Here is a 24057-nt window from a genome sequence, read left to right as displayed (position 1 = left end):
TAATCCCCTTAGAGGCTTGTAGCTCTAATATCTATTATGATTCACTGGTGATAAGGAGCCGCGTTATCCTCTCAACACCTCGACTAAATTACGTTGACTGTTATTTCTGCCTCGCCCTCCTTCAGGAAGGAGCGCTGCGTCTTGCGCGGTTACGGACACATGGGAGGCGGAGGGGGTTTAATTTCCTAAAAAAGATGTCCATCTTTTAATTGAAAAGGGCAGCACAGAATCCAGCCCAGCGAAACCAGCGCCGAGAGCAGTCTCCCCTCCGCCACCGCCGCCGCCGCCGCCGCACTGAAGTCACAGCCGAGGACAGCTTGTCACCGAGTGTGAAGAGGGATTAAGGACATTAGGATGGAGCTGCCTTTAATAGGTGTCATTGATTTTCCCTGCCTTTTATTCCCGATAACATTTACAGTTCAATTAATAGCCCATGGAGTGAGAAAGCCGGCCTGTGCGCAGGTCGCATGGCGGTTAACTGCATGGCACTCCCATTAGGTGTAATAGAGAGCTGAGGACTATGGAGTTTAATTGGGCATGTTTAACTGAGCAGGAGGTTAGCGACCACTTTCATTTATATTTATATTGGTGCTGGTTTTAAGGAGCCAGATGAGGAGAAGGAGGGAAGGTGGGGGCACTGCGTTCCCAACCGGTAGTTAAGCCCTATTTTCTCTTCCAAATCATAGCATCGTTTGAAATTGCAGGGGCTTATTGTGTGAATTGTGCTCAGCCTGTCAGCACACAATAACGTCTGAAACACAGCGATGAGTGACTGATGCTGTGATTGTAAGTGACTGGTATCTGTCTGCTCAGATCCCCAGGTGTCTAGTTGCTAGGCTTCAGCAAAACAGGCGATTCTTTATTTTTATCCCCCCCCACCCCAGTTTGGGACAAAAGAATGTTGCTACAAAATATGGATTAAGTATTTTTTTTTTATATAAATATATATATATTTGTCAATGACCTCTTCTTTTAACAGATTATCATTAACAAACCACACAAGAGTAAAATTAAAACAAGAGAATATAAATAAAATCCCACTGGCAGCTATTAGTGCTTCTCTCAACAATTAGCTCTTTTAATGTGTATAGGGAGAGAGAGAGACAGATAGAGAGAGGGAGATTGCTGCATTTTTCACAGTCACTTTCTACATTTATAAATCTATTCACACGCTCAGGATTGGCTTTGGATTGTTTTTCCGAGACGGCACGCTTAAAACGGGAGATTAATTGGGAGTCTGTCGACGCTGTAAGCACGGATCTTCAGACGCTAAAGACGGAAGCAACTACAGCGGAGATATCCAATAACTCCTCCTCTCACCGAGGACAGGGATTAATAAGACTTTAACATGTACGTGACATTTAGCGGTTGCTGCTGTTGAGAGACAGTAATCTAACATATTCCCAGTATTATTGTTCAGGATTTTATTTTTGTCCTGCTATACGCACCGATTTGCATATGCCACTTGTACTGAAACCGGTACAGCACCACAACCCCCGCACCAGCCCAGGAGAGTTCACAGCGACACGTCATCTGAAACATGCATTGTCAAGCCATCTGCTTCTCTTCGCACCGCAATCCCTGAGCGCAATCAGCAGTCCTGTCAGGCACAGAGATCTGACACGACTCTCACCGATCGCGCCGCAAGCTCACAGCCGCCCCGGCCAACGACAAGGGTCGCCAGAGCGCTGCGGGTTGAGGCATCGCCAGCTGACTTCCTCCCACCCAACCCCAGGGGGCACTTGGTCAATGGCACATTGCCCCCTATGAGCTCTCAACAAGAATTGGCTAGCGGCGTGAGGCGGATGTGAACTAGTGATATCCGAGCTACAGGGCACATCCTGCAACCTGGGCAGAGACATTTCCCAGCTGGGCCCCTCATGTGCCACTGCCCTGGTTATATTTTAGATTCAGGAGCACTCTTCCACCACTGATCATTTTTATCTTGCAGCAGACGCTCAGGGCATTAAAGGGAAACAGTTCTGCCTCTTTGCACAACACATCCCGTCCCGGCTGCCCTCACACTCGGCTCAGGACATCGCGTGCGTGACACGTCTCAGCCTGACAGATATCCAGGGCAGCTGAGGTCTAGCAGGGCAGAGGACTACCTGTGGGAGGACAGGATAGCAGGCACGGCCTTTATAATAATAGCCATGTGGGAAACAGATGGCACAGAGGAGGCGAGGGTTGTGATACCGGACCACACATATGTTATATTGTCTGTTCGTGCTTTTCTTTTGCATTACAGTTTTGGGGGGCCGTGGAAGGCAGGACCGGAAAGGCCGCCAGAGGAATACAAAATAACATAGATTTTAAAGCAATTGAAGGGTAACTTATTTAAGACAGCTAAATTGGGCACTTCTTTCAACAGATATTCATGGGATTTGGAGAAAAACAAAACAAAAACACTCAGCCAAGTTGTTGAAGCTGAGTCACGAGAATCCTTCAATAGTCGCAACTTGTTTGCCCGAATGTCGCCACGTGCCAAGTCCTTGGGTCCAATATCTACTGAGCAAGGGCAAAGCGCCTCCTTGGCAGCCTCACTGATGTTCTTTGGTTCAAGGTGCCAGTGAACTAAATCTGGAGTTTATGTGCCGACTGTTGTCATTACAGATACAGAGCCAAGTTCGGCCCACCTGTGAGAAGGCAATCCCAAACGCCACTCCTGCGATTATGCCCATGTTCGTCTCCATGAAGCTGGTCACCAGCTCATAGCAGCCCTGAAATACAGACAAGGACTCCTATTAATGTGCAGAAATTCACTTTTTATTTAGAGAAAAAGGCTTCAAAGATTATTTTATCAGGTCTTTAGGGTTGGGGATTATGAAGCCCACTGCTTTAACTTTTTTAATTGAGTATTAAACTCTTCATTTCTTGAGCTGTTAGGGGGAAAACATGAGATAATATACTTAACACATAAACACACGTCTATGCCTAACAAATGTCACACACTAGAGGGGGTTAATTAATAAATAAAGATGATAGTGATTTATAGTGATTTTAACCAAAGGAGACAGCCAGTCTCCCTCCCGGAGATGCGAGACATGGTGGGAGAGTGCGGACGAGGCGGAGTGTGACCGACCTGCTGGTTGACTTTGCTGGGGGCGATGGTGGCGTTGCGCAGGTCCTGGGGGCTGCAGTCTGAAGCGTTGGCGCAGCAGCTGGGTGGGATGCCGTGTTCGGGGAAGTACTTGCTGCTGAACCAGCTGGTGTAATTCTGCACGCCGCAGCAGTGCAGCTGTGGAGGAGACGGAGGGGAGAGGGCGTTACTGTGAGGACATTGCCGAGCGCATCAACAACAGGCACGTCGCTCACATACACCGGCTAGTGCACTGTGGAAACCACGGTCTATCCTTTTCTTGGCACTGGCTCTGCGTACTTCAGTTTTCTAGCTTTGCAGAGGCTTGGGGCCCCCATTGCACAATGGTAGATCATAGGGCTACTCACAACAACGTCTAAGCAGTGAAATAAAATACACTTTGATGTCACACTTTAACTATTGGACAGTTATAGTTATCGTAAACATTAAAAGACGTGTGAATGGTATGAAAACAAAAAATAAACATCTGGAACTTGGAAGAGAGTGAAATACTGCACTGTTTTGAGTATATTATTATCTTTTCATACCAAGTATACTTAAAATATAAGAATGAGGACTAAAGCGTTCTTTACTCTCTCGCTCCGTCTCGTTCCCTCTCCGCTCTCTAACTCACACTGAGCTGGACGTCATCCACAGCGTGGCTCCTTTCATCCTTAGCATTGTAGTTCCGCATGGCATCGGTGTACGTCCTCAGGATTGTGCCTTTGATCTGAGAAAGACATCGAAAACCAAAATCCTCTTAGCTCTGGCAGTTCAGCGTGATCATGGTGTCACTCACAGAATCCCGGTTCCATCAAATCAGAGCAAACTACAGCCCATATTTCAGAAACATCAACACTTTTTTGATTGCTAACCAATGAAAAAATATAAGGACATTTGTCTACTGAAATGTCAACTGGCTTCAGTTTGAAAATTAACTCTCTTCTGGGTGTTCTGTCAGTTGTCTTCACTCTTCAGGTTCATCAGAAGATAAAATGAGTAAAAAGTTACAAAAAATAAAGCTTTATTTCAGCATTAGCCTTATTTTAAGGTTGTCCTGAGATGAGCCATGTCCTCGTTAAGCCATTGACATCTCCTTTCCTGCACTATTCTGCCCAGACGGGGCGCTCCAGGAACACAGACAGAGATTCTTACCTCGTGACGAAACACAAAGCCCGAGATGCCAGCAACCAGTTCAGCCAGGAACACCAGAGACAGGAACATGGCATACTGTCAAGAGAATGACACAGCAACACAACGCTATCAGGCCAAGGAAACAGTGTTCCAGTTCACCGCTATCACCGGAGTCTATTGCCTGACAGATCCACAAGTGTTGGGGGTATTTATGTATTTCATTCCAAGATGAACTTTTCAAAGAAGAGTAATCACTGGAATATAAACAACAAATAAAACCACAGAGGAACAATTAAAATAGTTAACAGTTCAACGGTTTAAGACACCGATGCAGCATGCTGACAATATCTCATAGCCCTGGGATAGTGCCTTGTCTTCACAGTTTTCAGAAGGGCTTGACGCTGATACCTTTCTTTCTGAAGGCAAATTACAAGGCAAGCACCTTCTACATGAATAAACCTTCATTTATAGAGCGCACACCATTCTGGTTGGATGTTATATTTTCGTGTGACTAATGTCCGGCGCTGCAGAAGTCGCCACATTTCAGCAGTGAGTGCCGCACCTGCCGGTAACACGTTTCACCGAAAGGCCAGCTGCTATTAACTGTCAAGAGAGGGTGATGGTTTCTCTCTGAATTACAGCATTAAAATGCCAGCAGTCTCCAATTTAAGAGAAAAAAGAAAGGAGAAAGAAAAGGAGAAGGGGGCAACTGTGCGGATGATCCCAGTAACAGCTCTGGGTTTGTTAGTGTCAAACAATATTTAATTTCCCCGCAGTCGCACGGAACGCTGTTGCTATTTCTTCTGAGTCCTGACAATGCCGGATAATGGGAACGCCAGCTGTGGTGTAAGTGCTTGTGACATGTTAATAGCACCCTTGACAAAAAAACCAAAAAAACAAAACAACAACTTGCATTGCTCACACATGACAGCTCCTGGCAGCTCCGCGCCGCTGCCTGGCTCCGCTGCGCCTCAATTGACTCAGCCTGTTAATCAGCCGGGGAGCGGCGGACACCCTCCTCTCTGTCTGCGTACAAGCGTGAGGACATGGTGCCGCCAAGGGCTGGCCCTACATCTCGGTTTTCAGGGCCAAGACTCCCACCTACAGAACTGCAAATGGCAGCCGGGGACCCCCAGGCCTCAACACTCACTTCCTTATTAAGTGTAAGGCCAGGAAAGGAGCTCACGGGGGAGAGCGCAGGCTGCAGCAAGGAATAAAAGTGCCTTGTGCTTTGTGCATGGTATTTAACACCGTGTTTCATGTCTTTGGGTACAATTGTGGTGTTAATGGGGCTGATAATTCCATGTCTGAGATCTCTTCAGTGCTCTATGGAAGCCTGACCACCAGAGGGCGACAGGAGAGCAAACCTGCACCTTTGCCTATGATTCATCTGCTGATATTGAGGGTATCTCAAAGGAGCTTCACTGCACCGCTGCACGAGAGAGAACTGGACTTTGATGGCCAGCCAACACGGAGGAGAAGAATTGCGCTCACCAGTTTCAGCATCCATGGGCTTCCGCGGCACGTGGCGAAGCAGCCGAAGAGCCCGAAGACGATGATGGTGGTGCCCGTGCCGATGAGGACATAGGGGGCGTTGGTGGAGTTCTCCGCGATCAGCGAGATGTATGTCCCCAGGGTCAGCTTGCCCCATACTCCCACGGCCAGGAGGATCGCACCCGTAATCTGCAGGAGAGGGGAGGAGGCCATATTGCAGCTTCATGTGGTGCGAACATGCGTATAAACCACCAGTGATCTACATATATTCTTCCTCAATATCATGGTTAAGAAATTGAAAACCTGTCTTTTCTTTCACACATAAATATAAGTGGGTGTTCCTCTTCATCAATGCTGTAACTCTGCTATCCTTGTAACATTATTAAATTGCCGGAGATAAGTTCTGAGTTTCAAATCTCAGTGGCTTTGTCTTTCACCTTCCACCGATAGGGTTACTAGAGCATCTTCATACCCCAAGATACACCAGTCACACAACAGCAGTCCATCTTTCACTCTGAGAGATGCTTTTAATAACATGGCTGAGCTTAATAAAAGCCACAGCAACAACAGCAACCTGGTTCTCTGATATCTGGATTACAGCACCGTAAATTAAACGATTCGTATGTGACTGTTTAGTCTTGGAGTGCAAGTACAATAACCACAGCATGTGTTTGACCTTCACGTTGTTCACTGTGTTCCCGTCTTGGACCCAGAGGCCAAGCGCTGCCAGAGGGTTTGTTGGCTGCAGAGACTAATACGACATCATTGCTCAGAGCAGAAATAAACAGATGCCGCGCTCAGATGCATTAGATGGTCAAATTCATAGCACATATACAGAGACAACCCAGCAATTACAGGAATCCTTACAGCAAACCAAATGTCCGTATGCACAACAGCAACCTAGTTTAAATATATTACATCCATCATCTTAATCATAATCATAATAATAATACAAATAAAAAGCGTTATTGCAACAAGGGCTGTGGCCAATCTCAAGCACACACTGGTTTCCACAACAATAGAAGTTCACATCACATTAAGTGCTAGTAAATCAATAGCGGGGCTTCCTCCCCTCCGCCCAGTCTGAAAGCCCTGGCAGAGGCCGTCTGTCTGGGCTGAGAGTGATTTATCTGGGTTGCTTTCACTTGGCAAATACACAAAACAAAAAAACGCAAGTAATTTCTGAGGCAGCACAGAAAGCGCGGCCCACTCGGGGCTTCTCGGGCTGTTATATAAGGTAACAGCTCTGTCTGCTCAGTGTTGTTCCTCAAACACCACGGGCACAGAAGCCAGCCAAGAAAAACGCATGCAGGGTCCCGCCCCAGCGCTGCTCCGGCCACCGGCACACCAGCACCGCCGGGCAGCACCGCCGGGCAGCGCAGCCAGCGGAGTCACACCACTGAGGCCGGGTCACAGGCGGGAGGTTACTTCTGCGCTCTGCGCGGCTGAGGTAAAACACACTGAACTCCCGGCGCTCAGAGCAATATTGTCTCTCGCTGCTGGATTCTGGACTGACATTCACCCTCCGCGCTGAACACAAACACGGCAACTCACACAGGGGCCCTGACTGAGGCCGGGGCCAGAGGATCACACCACAACAGCTGACTACGTGAATTCACTTTCTTTTGTCGCTGTCTGGGGAAGAAGGGAACATACTCGACACGTCTGAGTTACACGTGGCTTCTAATATATTACAAACTGTGCACCAATAAACAGAGCTTTGATGACGTTTATGAAAAACAAACACAAATGAATTTGCACAAACAATAATTACAATAATAACAATAATTTATTCAGCTAATGCTTGCTATAAAACCAATGATTTCCCGCTTCAAAAACAGTGATTTTGGGGATCTGAGTCAGCTGTGTGTGTATGTGTCTTGAGGGGAATTGTGGTGGCTCTGGGGGTCAGAAGTTATTAGTTTAATATTTATTTTGCAAAACCCAGAATTAAGATTTAAGCTAAATATGTAGTTGAGTCCCAGACTTAAAATTTATACAAAACATGAATTTAAAAGCTAAGTATTTAGTTTGCGAGTTCCAGATTTAAGTTAAATATTTATGTAATGGCTAAATATTTAGTTTGCAAAAGATTAGGTTTTATTTAACTATCTATTTAAACATTTTGAAAAAATATTTATTTTTCAAAACAGATTTAGCATTTATTATTATTTATTATTTATTTTTATAATTATTATATTAGGCTTAATTATTTTTTAAAATCTGGAAAACCACAAGATTAAATCTGTGAAAAAAGACGAAAAAAAGTTGCTTTACATTTGGCCAATCACTAAATTGATGCCTAATGCTGAGAGTAGCCTATTCTTAATGGTCTTTTTTCAGAGTTTGCTTCGTTGCTGCACATTAATACATTAGTAACTTTCCTTTTGAACTGAATTATTGTCAGGCACTGTCAGGAACCGATTTGTATGATGCTGTATGCCTTCCATAAATTGTGCTTGTGACTCTTTTTATAGTTATCTGCTGCCCCCTAATGGAAGTCTAGAGGCACTGTAGGTTGATCCACTGTAAAAACGATTAACCGCATTCACAGGGCATAGCTGCAGGATTTTTTAATGAAAAATCACCCACCGAGGCTCAAGTCATCCCTTGCCTCAATACTATCCGACTCAACAGAAATGAAAGTCTTCAGTGCATGAAATAGTGGGTGGGGGAGATATTTTACAGGTGTAAAAGCACCTCTGCTCTCCCACTGTGAAAAGCCACACATTTATAGACCCGTACAGGGGATTTTGTCTTTACATTTCCTTTATATGCATTTTATACAACGTTATTCGATTCTTCTGTCCCTTGGCTGGCTCTCGATGCTGAGCGCTGGCCTGTCACTGTCGTTTACTGATGATCCCGGTTTAAGTACCTGGGAGAGGATTCACTGACACCGGCACGAACGAGGCAGCCAGTAATGACAATTAATGTCCTTCATTAAGGGTCTAGTGTGCTTTATAATATGAACAGGGAGAAAGCATAGGAGAACCCTATCGGAATATGATTAAGAGAATTAGGAATCCTTTTTTTTTTATTAACTACTTTTCCTATAAGCAGGTGCTGATGCTAATTCACACAGGAGGAAAAACACACACACATTAATCCATAAATTTAAACAGAGTATATATCGGAGTCCCATTATCCACATTATACAGTGGATACCAGTTTTTAGATGTGGGTTCACCAATGCCTAACTACTGAATTTACTTGTCGCACCATCAAAATGCATTCATTAACCACACACTGAAAGAGTGTGTCATAAATCAATGCAATAATGTGACTTATTGTGCTGAAGTTACCAGGACAGGTCCTCACTCATGCCGACACTCTGCACGTTTATCTGCAGTTGGGGAATCACTGACACTGAGGCACCACAGACAAACACGCAGCTCTGACAGGGGACTGTGCTGTTTACTCACACGGCACTGGGGGATTTCCTGCCCTGTTAATTCAATTGTAAACAACTAATTTGAGAAATATATGGCTGTCCTTCCTTAGCTGGGGGATTATCAAGGTGCCGCAGTCCCCAGGGGAAGCGCTAATGCTGGATCCGGCTGTGAGCAGCGGGATGGGGAGCCGGGGAGCCGGGGAGGAAAGCAGCAGCTGCCGTACCTCCTTCACACCTGGGCCGACACTGCACTGCCTCAACCTCGAGAAGAAGGGACAGTGTAGAACACAGCCCTGCTGCACGTTACAGCATGGTCAAATAATTCAAAGATTCAAAGAGTTAAAGATATGGTGCATAATTCAACTCCCCCGTTTGCAGCACGGTTTGTGCCTGTCAGGGTTCAGTTGAACCGGCTGCTGCTCACAGCGCACACGGGGGAAGTGAGCGGCCCGGCAGCTGGGGATGTGACGGCAGGCTGGGTATGTCCGCTCCGCCGGCTCAGTGGGTTACTGATTGATGATCACAATGCCAGAGCCTTCCTCGACAACACCGGGCTGTGGGGGCGGAGCAGGGGGGGAGATCCGGCGAGGTCTGGGATGTGGATTAATGGCCTGATTAACTGGACTACGAGTCCCAGGGAGAGCTGTGGTCCCGCCTGGTTTACAGACTGCAAAACAATACAGACTCCCCAAAATAAGCATTCCCTTCAATCGTCTGTGTGAGACAAGGGTGTCAGACTCCAGTCCTGGGGGGCTGCAGTGTCTCTTGGGTTTTGTTCCAGCGCAGCTCGTGGCTCCTTAATTGGTCTAATTAAGCAATTAACTGGATGAATTTAACACTTCTCTTCAGACTCTGAAATGTTCTGTGGGTTCAGTGTTTTGAATCATCAACAAAATATAATACATCAGCTATAAAAACCGATGCAAATAAAGATATTAATAAATTGGGATCTCCTGAAAACCAGCAGACACTACGCGCCCCAGGACTACAGTCTGACACACCCTGATGTGATGCGCAGGACAGCTTGCATGAGGCTGGTGAGGCGATCCCGGACCCTGCCGGCAGAGGGCGTTGTTGTTCTAGTTCTCGCAGTGTGCTGGTGTGGACGGCCGGTGCTGAGCGAGTGATCAAGGCGCCAACCCCACCAGATAAAAACTCCTGGGATAGAAACTATTTTTTATTAATTCTGTGCTAAAAATGTTCAATCCGCTTAAAACGGGTTCACATCTGTTCCATAATTAACACTGGAAAAACACAAGGAGAGCGCATTGATTCCCATTTCCGAGCGCACTGATGCACCGCAGAGGCATGGGAACAACGCACTAAACAACCACTGTTGTTCCGGGACGGGGCGCCTGCAGGCCGTGATTAATTCATGTTTCCATAGCCCTGGCACTGCAATACCACTGCCTCATTTCCGCATCACGTGATTGCTGTAGTGGCGTGTATGGAAACGCACGTGGACAGGTGAGAGTTGAATGTCTACATGGGCTGCTTCTGAGGGGTCACTGCAAAGACTGGAGGAGATGCTTTTGATCAACATTGGTCTTTAATTCCATACATTCAGTTATCTGGATTCAATTAATGAATTATCTACAGCACGATCAATTTTTTTATCTATTCAGATTAGTCTGGCTGCTGGATGCCGTTCACAACCCACTGCATGGCCTAAAGTATTGCAATGCCAAAATGGAGACATATAATATGTTGCATTTGTCATATTTTGTTCAGTATTTATTGACCATAAACCACCGGGTCAATTTACCTTTGGTGTTTGCGGGCCTTTCGAAGATCCACTGCTTCAGTCAGGCTGCCGCACTGTGCGTGTCCTCTCTGCTGCTGAAGGCTTAATTCCTACCTTTCTTGTATGAGTAGGCAGTGACCTGTGCAGATCCCAGGTCAAACCCAGACTGTACCATTTTCAGTGGGGGTGTTCTGGTCAATACATTCCACCAGCACATCCGAGGTTTTGTTGATTGTTTGTATAGGGAGTGGTGCGCCATCACAATGCATACTGTTACCACGCTGACTATCCTTTCCGAGACAGTATGACCTTATATTCCACAGTTGTCCTGACACTAAAATATTTCAGAAATGCGATACAGTATCTATGAAGTAATGGTGTCCTCGTCTTATAGATTCAATATTTTAAAGGCCTGAACGTTTGCTACAGTCACTGAAAAGGTTTTATTTACAAATCTCAGCTTTTGCAAAAACCGCCTGCCGTAATTGTTGACATCGATAAACCGTCCCAGCAGATTAAACCCAGATCTCAGCCAACACATCGGTTTGTAAAATCTTAGAACTCTCTTTTTTTGTGTCAGATGTTATTTGAGCCTCAGTGCCCACGTAATGATGCCACTTTCCAGCATTACGCCCGGAACATCAAATCACCGTGTCGCACAACGATCATCGTCCTGAAAAAACGAATCCATTTGGAGTCCATTAGGATTCTCACAGGAAAAGGAAACTTGATTAGGAATCTGAAAGTGCCCACTGTGGGCGGCTGCACTGTTTGGTTATTCCTCACAATCCATCCTTCATCCAGGAAGAGCAATAAGCGGCTGCAGGTAACGCGTTAAGAGATGTTAAACTGGATCCAAAAGCCCTGAACAATCTGAAATATCTTACGCGCAAAGGAAAGTACGTCTTTATAGTTAATAGCATTCTGTGCATGAAATAATTACAAATAAGGTTCACGTACGCTGGTTCCTCAGCACAAACCAAAGCGACGGTAGCTCTGCCGTGAATCTCACACTTTAACTTAGTGAAGTCTATGCATGTGGACTTGTGGAGTATTGCAATTAGTTTGCCCAAATTTATTCTCACCATTTATTAATTTCTGCCTTCAATTTAATAATTAGTTTACACAACTTTAGCTGTGATGGGAAGCTTTAGTTGCTTCGAGGAGCTGTGCACATGAATTACCAAATCAAGTTAATAAACTGTGAGAACAAATTGATAAACTGTGCGAACAAATTATCATTGTATTTTTTTTCCCAACCCTGTTATCTTGGGAGCTCTGTCGCCCCACCAGAATTCATTAATGGCAAGAAAATGACTTAATGACTGCTTTTCCAGGAATGACGGTGAGGGTGATTAAAACCAGGAGCAATAACAGAACACTGCATCAAAGGGCACCTGCAATCCAAATGAACAAAGGTCTAATGTAAAATATACCCTGCCCATGATTCAGGTTATGATTTTGTTATTTTTCATTCACCCTGCACTGTTAATACGCTCTGGACTTCTTCAGCTGCCACAGATGTTTACTACACAGTCAGCATTGGGGCGTGGCACAGGAAATCCAGTGCAAACAAAGCTTTTTTCACTGCTTTCTCCATCAGTAATTATGGATTCTGGCACGAAAACTACCCAGATACAGTTGAGGGATATGAACCAGTGAAAGCAGATGACCCACATTAAGCTGAGAAGGTTTCTGAAGGAGACACGGATTTTTACGGAGAATTTACCGCAGCAGAAACCCAGAATCAACGACTGAGTGTCATCATGACCTTTGATATGAGCAAATACCTGACAATAACTTGGCGCACAACATTTTTTCCCCCTAGAAAAAGACAGAATAACGCGTTATGTATGACTTGTTGATAAAAGCCTGACGAATCATTACTGATATGGTATATTTTATAATTTCATGAATACTGCTTTCCAGGACATAACCGTGTTTAGCCATTTTTAATTGCAGCTCCTACTGTCCAAAACGCACAAGGACTTTGCATTGTCCAGTCTTGCAAATTCACCTTTTCCCCCAGTGAACAAGTCTGAGCGTAACAACAGCAATATTTCTCCTTCCTCCGGTCACAGTGGATTTTAAAACATTGTATGCAGGTGCATCTTTTGATATATTCACCTCCATGCACGTCTCTTTCGTCTTGCTCAGATAGATGCGGCTGCATATCACAGGCGTCAGAAGCATCTCTCCTCTCACACAGAGAGTGCGGCGTTCGCACAATTTCACTGGATATTCAGAGCAACAGGCTAATAACTGAAGGATTAAGAGCTGGCAAAAGAGTACTGCACCTGTGTGGTTGGATATATGAGAAACATGATGCGAATGGAGCTGCATTGAGATACTATATCAACTCGAGAGCCTTTCCTTATTTTCATAGCATTAAACCCCCTCTTCTCTTTCCCAGTGCGGTACTTTTGTGTGGAATACATATATCCTCCGCACGCACCCCTGATGGCAATCAATATGTTTCCTTAATTGATTACTTTGTTCAGTCCTGTACCTAAGGCCAACTTGGGGTCTCGAGCCACCCTCGCTATCGTACAGCATCGGGGAGCAGGAGGGCTTTTGAAATCACACGGATGAGTATTTCACACTAATACAGCAGAGAAGGAAGCACTGATTCAATTGACCAGATACATGTATATATAATTTCTGTGTCAGCCATTATCCAATTACAGTTGTGTATAAAGTAATAAAGGACACAAATGTATCAGACCCGGTCTCGCATCACATTCAGCATTCGATACACTGTCGGTGATGTATCGACAGTACAGCACACAGTCATGGATGCAAAAGATGTTGTTGTGCACTGTGCTTCCCACTCTGGAAACAGACAGCAGTTCGGAGGGAAATCTCATGCTGAAAGGGTCTGGAAAACAGGTGTCTTTCTTTAATTTGTGTGTGTGTGTGTGTGAGGGGGCCTTAATAACATCAAAACACAAAATGACATGACAGTCTGCTTTGTACACCAATAATGCATACATTATTCAGCGGCAGGGCATGAAATATTAATCACCTGCCGGCTGCACTATTCATAGCTCTAAACTGAGCGATCTTCACCAGCGAGGCAGATCGGTGCGGCTCTTCCAGCAACATGAAAGAGACGCTCAGCATTGAAAGCAGCCGTCCTCCAGTCAGAGCTTTGCAGGGTTACAACCCTTTCTCGTTCAGTCAGCAACATTTACGTCTTTTGAAAGAATATTAGTTAAAGAAAAATCTCAGAGCAAAGACTGTGCTGGATGTCACAAGTGGCAGGGCAGGGATACGGCTGGATCAATGAGTCGCATTAGTCACAGATGTCTGCGCCGTACCCACGTTAAGGGAAGAAAGCCTTGGAGAAACATATTGTAGCAACCTGGCCACAGGACTGTGGGGGGGAAGGGAGAGAACAGGGGCTCTGTGTATAGGGGATGACTGTGACTCACATGGATGTTTCCTGCGCTGTACTAAGATGGCGAAAAGACATTAGATTTACTTTCCTGGAGAATTAGAAGTAAAATCGATCACAGAAAGAGGTTACAAACACCATTGCGTGTCCTCTTGTATCAATACTGACTCGTTCAACACCTCATCCGTTCTGAATGCACGCAATATGGCCGTGCATTGAAGGAGAATGTAAACCATGAGTAAAAAACAAACAAAAAAAAACTGTCCCTCTCACATGCAACCCCCATCTCAGCCCCATAAACCAGACGGGTGCTGTGGACTCTGCAGGCACGATTCAAACCACTACAACCTGTCAGCTTGCGTCAGCCTCATCCGATGTGATGTTAAATGTTTTATGCGATTCTGGCGTGGGCCGTCTATTTCCACATCAGCGCCGGGGGACTCGGCTGCTGCTCCACCGCAGTGCCTGTCTGGTACTCGGTGTGTGTCGCCGTTCGCTGGCAGCGGATGGCTCAGTGGGGCACGAGAGACGCCTGTGTATGTTTGTACCCGTCTGTCCCAGTGCAGGAGTGCGCTGGGGGTGTCTGCAAATGGGAAATGGTAAGACCTCTCTGGAGGCCAATTTGCAGTCTCGCTGAAGAGTTTATCTATTTGGCTCTCGTCTTTGTTTTCCAGTGACAAAATCACATGGGGGAGGGGAAGCTCGGTGGAGGCACAAGCAAACAAAAACCCGGACGTCATCTATGTGTCCTGTATTTTCCTGAGTTTAATTTAGTGTCTCCCCCTTTTCCATCTCCTGTCCCGGAGGCTGAAGTGCATACAGATGATAAAGAAGAAAAATAAATCTTTAAGTGCTTGTCAGCCAGTCGGTACAACCCCCCGTGGCCAGTACTGTAGGGAGGTGGTGCACATCTTCGTGAGCTCTGCAGCAGGCTGGGCCACAGAGCAGCGGAGGACGGTGGGTTGCCAATTCCCTTCTGAAATATATTCATTTGTGACGATGTGTTGGCGTAGCATGACACACCGGTGTGAAACAGAGGCTGGCTGGAGGAATGTTATAACGTATGGGGATATACATCTGCAGACAGACAGAAAATTACACCGAATACCAGACTTTCTGCTGAAGTATTTCACGTCAGGGTGCAGAGGAAGGTTAACCTGGCAGTGCGGTCTCTCGACCTTAAAAAAACAGAGTGACTGATTCATTGATATCAGTTACGGAGTGCCTCTTTAATTCCAATAGGGCAACAATGATTTTTCCCTTTCCCTTTCAGCCTACGAGTTGTAAAAGTGTGCAAAAGCTTGTCCCCGTGCAAAGCCTTGCATCTCTTAGTCACCAGCACACCACCTGAATGTGTTACTGTGAACGGGAGTAATACTGTGGGACTGATCTCTTTTGGGAACATTTCCCAGCCGGATTGTAGGCTTCTGCAAGATAGGACCTATCCCAAGTGTCGGCCGAGGATAAACAAGAAATACTGCATCCCCCGCCTTAAAAAGCTGCTGCACATTATCAAGTTAGAATAAGGAACATGAAGACACTCGACCTTTTCTACCGGCAGTGTGGAGAGACCCTAATGCTTCAAATGTTGTTCTTAATTGCTACAACGGCAAGAAACACCAGTCTTGTTTCCCATAATGCAAAGGCTCCCTAAGATCCATCAATAAACAGCAAAGTTTGCAGAGTTCAACAATGTCAGTAATGTAATGAGAGTATAAATCTCAACCCGAGCAATAAATATATTTCACCTCAGTGTTGGGTATCGATCATGTTTTTTTTCCCCAGTCCGCTTTCCTCGACACTCTCACACCGTTATTGCTTCTCTGAAAGTGGCTCGTGTGTGCCTTTGATGTTTTATTAGTCTAAATTCCACCCTCAGAATATTCCTTTTATGGAATTATTTCACTGAAATATCATAGCTCTTTTTATTTCTCAATAAATGCAGAAGTCTTATCGGTAGGATCACAGTTGAGAATTGCGATTCCTGTGGAGCCCACACAACATCAGAAATAAGATGTCCGTGTGCATTAATCCATGGGCTACAGCATGGAGCACAACCTACCTCAGCTTGGAAATCTGCTTGGGGCGAACAAAATCATTTTCAATGGAGCCCGTGATGAGGCAACCATGCTAATTTCACTCAGGATGTGAAATGGATTTTAATTAAGGCGGACTAAGGTCAAGGAATTAAGCAGCGATTAAATTTATATGGTGAACAACCCTCCCTCCCCTTCCCCTCAGATCAGCCCTGCCGTTGTCATTAGGGGCAGAGTCTTTCTATGCGTCATCCGGCTCTGAAAGAATAGTGTCAGAACGTATCCTCTGGTATTCAGGAAGGTCGACATATACTTTGCAATGCTTGCGTCTAGAAAATCCAATTAAATTAGAAAACTCACTTAAAAAGACAAACACTGGCCGAAAGTAATCAATAACAGCATCATGGATTTATCACAGCATACACTCTCAAGTCAAAGAGAGAAATTAAATGTGTTTCCCCTCCTATCAAACCTCAGTTCTGGTTTGCTGTATTCAGCGGATGGCAGAGACCCATCCCTGGCCCACAAACACAGACCGCTGCCTCTCATGCAAGTGTGGACTGGAAAACACAAAAGATAGTCCTGCACCAGCTACAAAGACTGACCCGCTAGCAAGAAGATTATTCCCATCCTGTGAAATTCCAGGATGTTTTATTCCAGCTTCTGGTCCTGCGTCTCTGGGAGGTTTCTGATAACCAAACACCAAAACTACAACAACAAAACAACCAGGAAAAGTGAGGTTTCTTAATGTGTTCACTTCCTTTAGCAGATTGAAGCGACGTCAGAATCCCCCACAGAAACCGGTGGGAACCGATATATATAATTGGGTTTTGTATCAAAAAATAAAACATAAGTCTCAGTGTATGATGAATACTAGTAGGGGCCAGAAGTCATAAGCCACATTTGTTTGATCAGTTACACAGATGTTTTCAGACCGGGTGATACCCTTGTGAGTGAATCACACCGTCCGACGAACGCAGCGCACTTGTGTAGGAAGGGTTTGAGTAGCTGGGCGAGATTAGTATTATTTCCTGTTTAAAATCATCCTTTTTAATAGGTGATCTTTGACTGTGCTTACGTACCAGTCTTCACTTCATGCGATCGAGAGGGATGCTCTCTTCTCGCTCTATTGACCTTAACGCTGCTGCATTGCTGTCAAATGAAAGTGTGGGACGAGTGGGCTTCATTACCTTGCTGGGGGGCTGTATAGCACTCTGCACCCTGAAACTAAATCACACACCTCTTCAACTGCGTAAGAATGTGGCACTTGTGTTTGCTCCTTCGGTCGCATGCATTATCACACTGCTCTTTGTGCACTACAAACCCCGGGTCGTATCCATCACTGTGAGTCTCCATAGATTCATTGAGCCGCACAGGATTTGGGTATTCAAAGACGTCCTTTGAAATGTTCTTTCATAACGGTCTTGAGAGCAGCTGACACACATGTTCAGCACACGTTTCATCAGTTGGTGGGAGGTTATCGAGAGTACGGCAGGCTGCCAGTCCAGTAAATTGTTCATGTGCACAATTTAAGGCCCAGATCCAGGACTCGGAAAGGAAATTATATTCCACAAGGAAATCAAATCCTATCATTTTTAATTCTGTAAATAAAACTACCACGGATTGTAATGGAGTTCAGAAACTGAGGTTTGGGAGGAAGAAGCCCCCAATCTCATGGCTGACTTACTACTCTATTTATGCTTAGGAGGGCGCATTTAGTGCAGTATCTGGAGTGTCTCTGATCTATTTAATTTCCTGTCCTTCAGTGATGTATTTCCACCAGCTACCTTTGGTCCCAGGTGGGCATCACAAAAAAAACATTCTGCACTGAAGGGTAGCTGAGCCACAATAGGAAGCAGACCACCAGGCTTTGGAGGAAGGCAGAGGAAACTAGGTAAAGCACTCCTTTAACTGTGTACAACAAAAGATTATTAAGTGACGTAAAGTTTGTAAAATCTTCCTTTCTTTCTTTCTTTTCCTCAGACTGGTCTTCTCATGGTGTCGCACGTCAAATTTCAAATTAGTTGTTTACTTCCTAGGGTGGTCAGAGTCAGTGAACATAATTAAAGCCACATCTCTCATCCAATCAGATCACTACACACTACAAAGTGAGGCATTTATTGCCCCATTACACTCAATAGTGAAACCTGCAGACCAATAAAACACAAGGTTTTGTACTTCAAGAAATCGGTTGATATTTCTATTTCTGTCAAAACCAATGAGAACATACGTTCTAGTTCACAGATGCTGTCTGAAATTCACACAACCAGAAATTATTACAACTGACATTGTATTCATTAAAAGTGTATTATCTGGCGGCAGGGTGCATTTCTCCACTCTTAAAGTGCTTCAGACAATCAAATGCCTTTGTGCAATGAGAAGGATTAACTACAAACTGTCCTCATTCATTCTTTAATCAATAAACGCTTCATCCAGTAGCCGGAGCCTAACCCAAGGGGCACAGGGCGCAAGGCAGGGTACAGAACACACACTCACAGAAATTTAGAGTAGCCCGTCAACCTCAGCAGCCTGTCTTTGGGATGTGAGAAGAAACCAGAGCACCCGGAGAAAACCCACGTGGACATGGGGAGAACATTCAGATGCCACACAGGCCGACACCCAAGGCCAGAGTCGAACCAGGGTCCCAGGAGCTGTGAGGCAGCAGCGCTAAACACCGCACCACCGTGCCACCCTCCAAGTTCTCAAATTAGTTTCACGCACAACAAAGCACAAACAGCACGCTTACTGTAGCAGCCCTGCATCTCGGCAGACTGATGTTTATTGCCGCCACGACAAAGGGTCTTTCTGGGCAGACAAAGATGGCACTGTGTCCAGGACACTGATAGGCCTGTGCGGACAGTCTGCCGTCACGGCCCCCGCAAACGAGAATAAAAATAACAGAACGCTGCAATTCAGAGGGACACTATTGTTCCGTTCCTCTTAGCATTTCAAATAAAATCTCCTGATCAAAGCTAGTGTTGGACTGAAACTTAAAGCCACAGCGCCCCACAGTACGAGTCACATTCTCCACAGCCATTGAGAAACACAAAGGAAAAAAATGTGTACTGCAGCATCTATCTTTTCAGGACAGTGTCTTATTATAAACAAAGCACTAGGACTATGCTAAATATCTAGAAAACATTCTCCACAGTCTCTATGCCACGCCTGTCAGCACTAACTTGACCCAAAAACTAAGCATTTTAATATATCTCTCGCAAGCTTACAACGCCTTATGCTGACATTGGTATTTCTAGCTCGTGTCCAAATAAGGTATGACTGCAGTCTGTCAAACACAATGGAATTTAAGGGCCATTTTTATGTGGAAGTATTGAAGCAGAAATTAAAGTGTTCTGTGAAAGTTATTGCCTCGTTAATGGAAGCCTTTTGATGGCAGGGTTTAACCCAATTAATCCCAATTAAATTTAACATCATTAGAAACGAGTTCAGCTAGATGGGAGAGCAAGAGAGGTATGTCATCACTTGAGACACAACTACCAGGGAGAGACGATCATCACAGACACCCACATTGATTTTTCTCACAGCCGAGACAGCTTTTGCAGATGAAGCACATGTGTTCGGTCTTTGGCCTCCTACCACAGTGAGAAGATATTCACAACTGCACCCTCCATGGGCAGGGGGCTACGAGGAACGCAGGTGGCAGTCGAGATGAAATAGACAACAGAGAAAAATGCTAACAGCTGCATCTCCGTATGAAGAAAGTCAATTACATGCAGATTACAGTATGACGGGGCGTGTGTTCAAGAGCCGAGCGCGAGGAATGCTGCGATACAAGGAAGCGGTTGTGTCACGCAGAGGGTCCCGTTGTGATGTGCAGTGAACTCTGGTTGTTGCAATCAGTCAATGCAACCAAAAGGACTACAAAGCACAAGGCGAGACACAACCGTAGGGTAAAACTGCCCGACACGGCAGAGCACAGCAGTAGAGTCAGTGCTGTGGGAACACAATGATGTGTAACGATTAAAAAAACAACTTAAATGTAAACATTATATGCTCCTAAATCAATTCTGTTTCAAACAAGTTCACAGCTCTCTGAGAAAGTTGCCAAACAAAGGTGGTGGAAAGCTAAAGCACAACCTGGCATGTTGTTATACTAAACATCAATAAAAATAAAAAAGAGCCAGTCACTATGATAAGCGATCAGTAGGCTCCCTGGCGATCAATGCTATACCAGCAACTTATCCAAGGTCCACTTTCTCTGGGGCGATGTGTTTAATTTAGGCTGTGACTACTTACTCTGACTTCAAGTATGAGTTACAAAAGTGGCATTTTTCGTGCTAGGAGCATTCCCGCAGACTGTGATATAACCAAGCTTATCTCTATGGCTGGCCTTGAGCCTGAAATAGTACCAGGTTTATTGACCAGAAGCAAAGAGGCACTAGCCATTCACAGTCACTGCACAAACGAGGTACAAACCAGGCGCAGCTAGCAACAGGAGACTGCCCTTCTTGCGTTTGCTGGCGTGACTTCCCCAGTAACCACTCGCTTCAGTGGCTGCACATTTAAAACTGGGCAGAGGTCAGTTCAGGAGTAAATGAACATGAAAAACACCATACATTATGAGCAAAAGAAGAACATAATGACCAATACATTCTTGACTCCGCAACCTATTATATGAAACTATTTAACCCCTTACCAAGTGAATAAGTTTACATAAAATACTTTGTGTGAAGTTGCACTGGGGTGTTGGGTTTCCTCGCTGGTCCAAAGTTAGAGAGCGTCTCTCGCCCAAGCCTGGTGTCCTGCAGGCCCTGCTTCTCACTTTGCCTGTTCAGCGCTGTGACAGGCCACCCACCCTGCGGGGTGAGTGCTTTTGACAACTGACTAAGTATGTTTGATATCTACCTGACACAAGCTGAGTTAGCCTGTCCCTGGATACCCTGGGCCTGTGGATCCTGCTGCTCTCATCACTGTCTCGCTTGCAAAGCCCCGCCACTGCCTGCCACAGTGGACAGCACCAGCCCACGAGCTGCCAGCGAGAGGCAGTAGGAAAGCTGGACGTGTGAACGCTTAGGTAATTGACAGGACATCTAATGCCATCCCACATCTACCGCACTTGACAACACCCTTCACGAAGCAAGACTAGTGGTTGGTCTCGCCCGCCACACCTTCATTCGGCAGAACAGTAAGAGTCCGCTGTTCGATCACAGTTACCAGATCTCCAGCTGGGCTAACACTGTTTAAAATCCCCAAATTAGGTCATCTGATTTTGTTATTTTACTCCGTAGACCGATAATGATTTGAAGGTTTACATTTTATTAAAGGACGCTGCATGACTTTTTTTTCTCTAATTAAGTTATTTGCCACCAGCCAGGAATATTACATTATTGCAGCATTGGTAAACTGAACACTTAATACATTTTTTTACAGCTGGGATATGCAGATACAATATTAACTATTATTACAATTATGTTTTCTCCTGGGGTTTGTGGCAGTGCAAGGAAGTTAAAATGGCTACTCCTACCATACCTGTTTTTTTCCCCATATAGCTCTGTGTTCTACTCTCGTCCCACAACCTAAAACAATGTCAGCACTCTTTCAATCTCAAAGTTATAAAACTGAATTACACCAGCTTTGAAAGATTTAAGAGAACATTTTTTTTTCTTTAAAGTGCATTTTTATGGTCACAGATAACAGGTGGTGCTTGCAAAGAAATGTGACTTGAATGTCTTTCCTGGCATGTGAAGAAAAAAAAAAAAATCAGCTTTGCCCTTTTAAAAAGTGCCAATAGATTTCAGCGAGAAAAGAGAATTGTGTGCCTGGTTAAGAGGCCGCCCGTAATCAGCTTAGTACGTGTCTAATGACGGAGGCAGACGGGCACAGCTGCTTCGTCTGCCCTGCCAATTCCGACTGTCTTTAGTCACAGCATCGGTGCAATGGGGAAATTCAAACATCTACCTCTGGATAGGAAAATCTACGTGCAGACTCACAATCAACATCAGTTGCTATTTAAAATGTTTGGAATTACAGATGTCCAATAAGAGAAATTGGGCTCGCTCTGTAACCTTTGAGTTCTTCTATTTCTTTTTTCCTTTTGGCCCATCCTTGACAATTCCTGCAGAGGTTCTTTTATCTTCACATTTAGAGCTCTCACCAGGGAAATCCAAATCTCTTGGTTCCAATTAGATCTGAACACATCGCTTTGATAAGCAAAGCGTGCGTGGTAGACCCCAGAAACCGCAACTGCTGGGATACGAGAAGGGAGAGGGAGGCAGGCGAGAGGGAGGGGAGGCCTATTGTGAGAAGTGCGTTGTGGGCATCAAACCACTTCTTAATGACCACGCTGCCTCACACAGAATAGGTCATATCGCACGCCTCTCCGTGACTACAGCCACTCACACCCACATAAAAACAGATAACTCCTGCAGGGCACTGCCCACTGAATTGATACAAATAAGCTGAAATATAAACTATTGTCTTTCCCCGAGAGTCAGAGTTTCACTGGGTTGATTGAATGCCACCGGGAAACAATGCTGAGGAGTATCAGTCTTATGACAGATAAGTGTTTCAGACTGAAGCCTCATAACTGATTTTCCAGACTGTCATGGGAATATTGAGCCTAGACACCGTCATCCCCAGACAAGCCAACAATCACAGACACACAGACACGAACCCTAATGAATTTGCCCCCATTAAAATAGCTCAGATGTGTCACGTCTCAATGAGCCGTTACATTTTCAATTAAAATAACATGTAGAAGACAGTGATACATCTGTCAGGAAGTCTTCAACTGACAGGGAAATTAACACAATTGACACAGTAAACTTGGTAACAACTTATATATAATATGTAATATTTAGTAGTGATATGTACAGTAAATCTGCATGCGAGTGCTTATCTATCTACAGTATCGATATATCTAAACACAGATACAGTAGCTATACGTACATACACGGACACTTCACACACTAATAGTAATAGCAATAGTATTACAGGACTGCTAACTCATTTAAGTCACAGTGGAGTAGACGGAGGGAGATATTCTCAGCTCCATCATAAAACACACTATTCCAAACCATCGGGCTTCTCACATTTACATTCTCACAGCACTCTGTGCCTGAAGCACTCTTGTGTTACATCACAGTGGAGGGGCGTGGAGTGGGCTGAGTGAGTCTGGAGTGTTTAACCAAAGTGCGAAATCAGATTTAAGAACTAAGACATGTAATATCTTACTGTTCACAATCACATTTTGTAATTAATTAAGCTGGCTGTGAAAACATACAGTCTTTGTTCTCTTACAAAATCTTTATTGTTATTATTAATCGTCCGTTCGTCTGCACACCTACTCACATCATACAGTGATTCACCATGGTCCCACTTTGCCATGTTTAAAAATAATACATATCCAAACATCTCATACACTCACATGCCAAGTATCTTCAGATATTTTACATTCTAGTTTCCATCAACTGAAAGAGAAAACCTCTCTCAAGAATTCTGCAATGTGTTCACATCAAATATCATCAGCACGAAGTAATGAATTCAGGACACAGGATTACAACCTCAGAGCAGCGTCAGAGGTTGTCAGAGGTGCGATCGCTGCAGAGATGCGCTGGGGGCCTGTCTGTCAGACAGCGGCTCAGACACGCGCTGCAGGGGGTTCACAGCGGGCATCGGGAGAAAACAACCCAGTGGAGGCAGCTGTCCGGGCACTCTGGCAGCACAGAGGTGTGGGAAGTGGGCACTGAAATTTGGCTGAGCTCTGACACTGCCAGTGAACACAGCTATTAAACAAAAACGAAAAAATACATAAACAGATGA

At 45.0% G+C, this 24057-nt stretch overlaps 1 protein-coding gene across 1 annotated transcript in view; it reads right to left on the bottom strand.

Annotated features, from left to right (window-relative positions):
• tspan7 (tetraspanin 7) overlaps nt 1-24057 on the bottom strand; it is a 61353-nt gene that overhangs the window by 6890 nt on the left and 30406 nt on the right. The window contains exons 2-6 of the mRNA XM_066706052.1: nt 5708-5896; nt 4235-4309; nt 3714-3809; nt 3083-3238; nt 2637-2720 (exon numbers count right to left, since the gene is read on the bottom strand). Of these exons, the coding sequence (XP_066562149.1) occupies nt 2637-2720; nt 3083-3238; nt 3714-3809; nt 4235-4309; nt 5708-5896 (600 nt within the window). The remainder of the gene's footprint in view (nt 1-2636; nt 2721-3082; nt 3239-3713; nt 3810-4234; nt 4310-5707; nt 5897-24057) is intronic.

This window comes from Amia ocellicauda, chromosome 6, assembly GCF_036373705.1.
Source record: "Amia ocellicauda isolate fAmiCal2 chromosome 6, fAmiCal2.hap1, whole genome shotgun sequence".
NCBI classification, from domain to species: Eukaryota; Metazoa; Chordata; class Actinopteri; order Amiiformes; family Amiidae; genus Amia; species Amia ocellicauda.
Note: the sequence above shows the minus strand (reverse complement) of the source record. Positions and strands in the feature narration are given on the sequence as shown.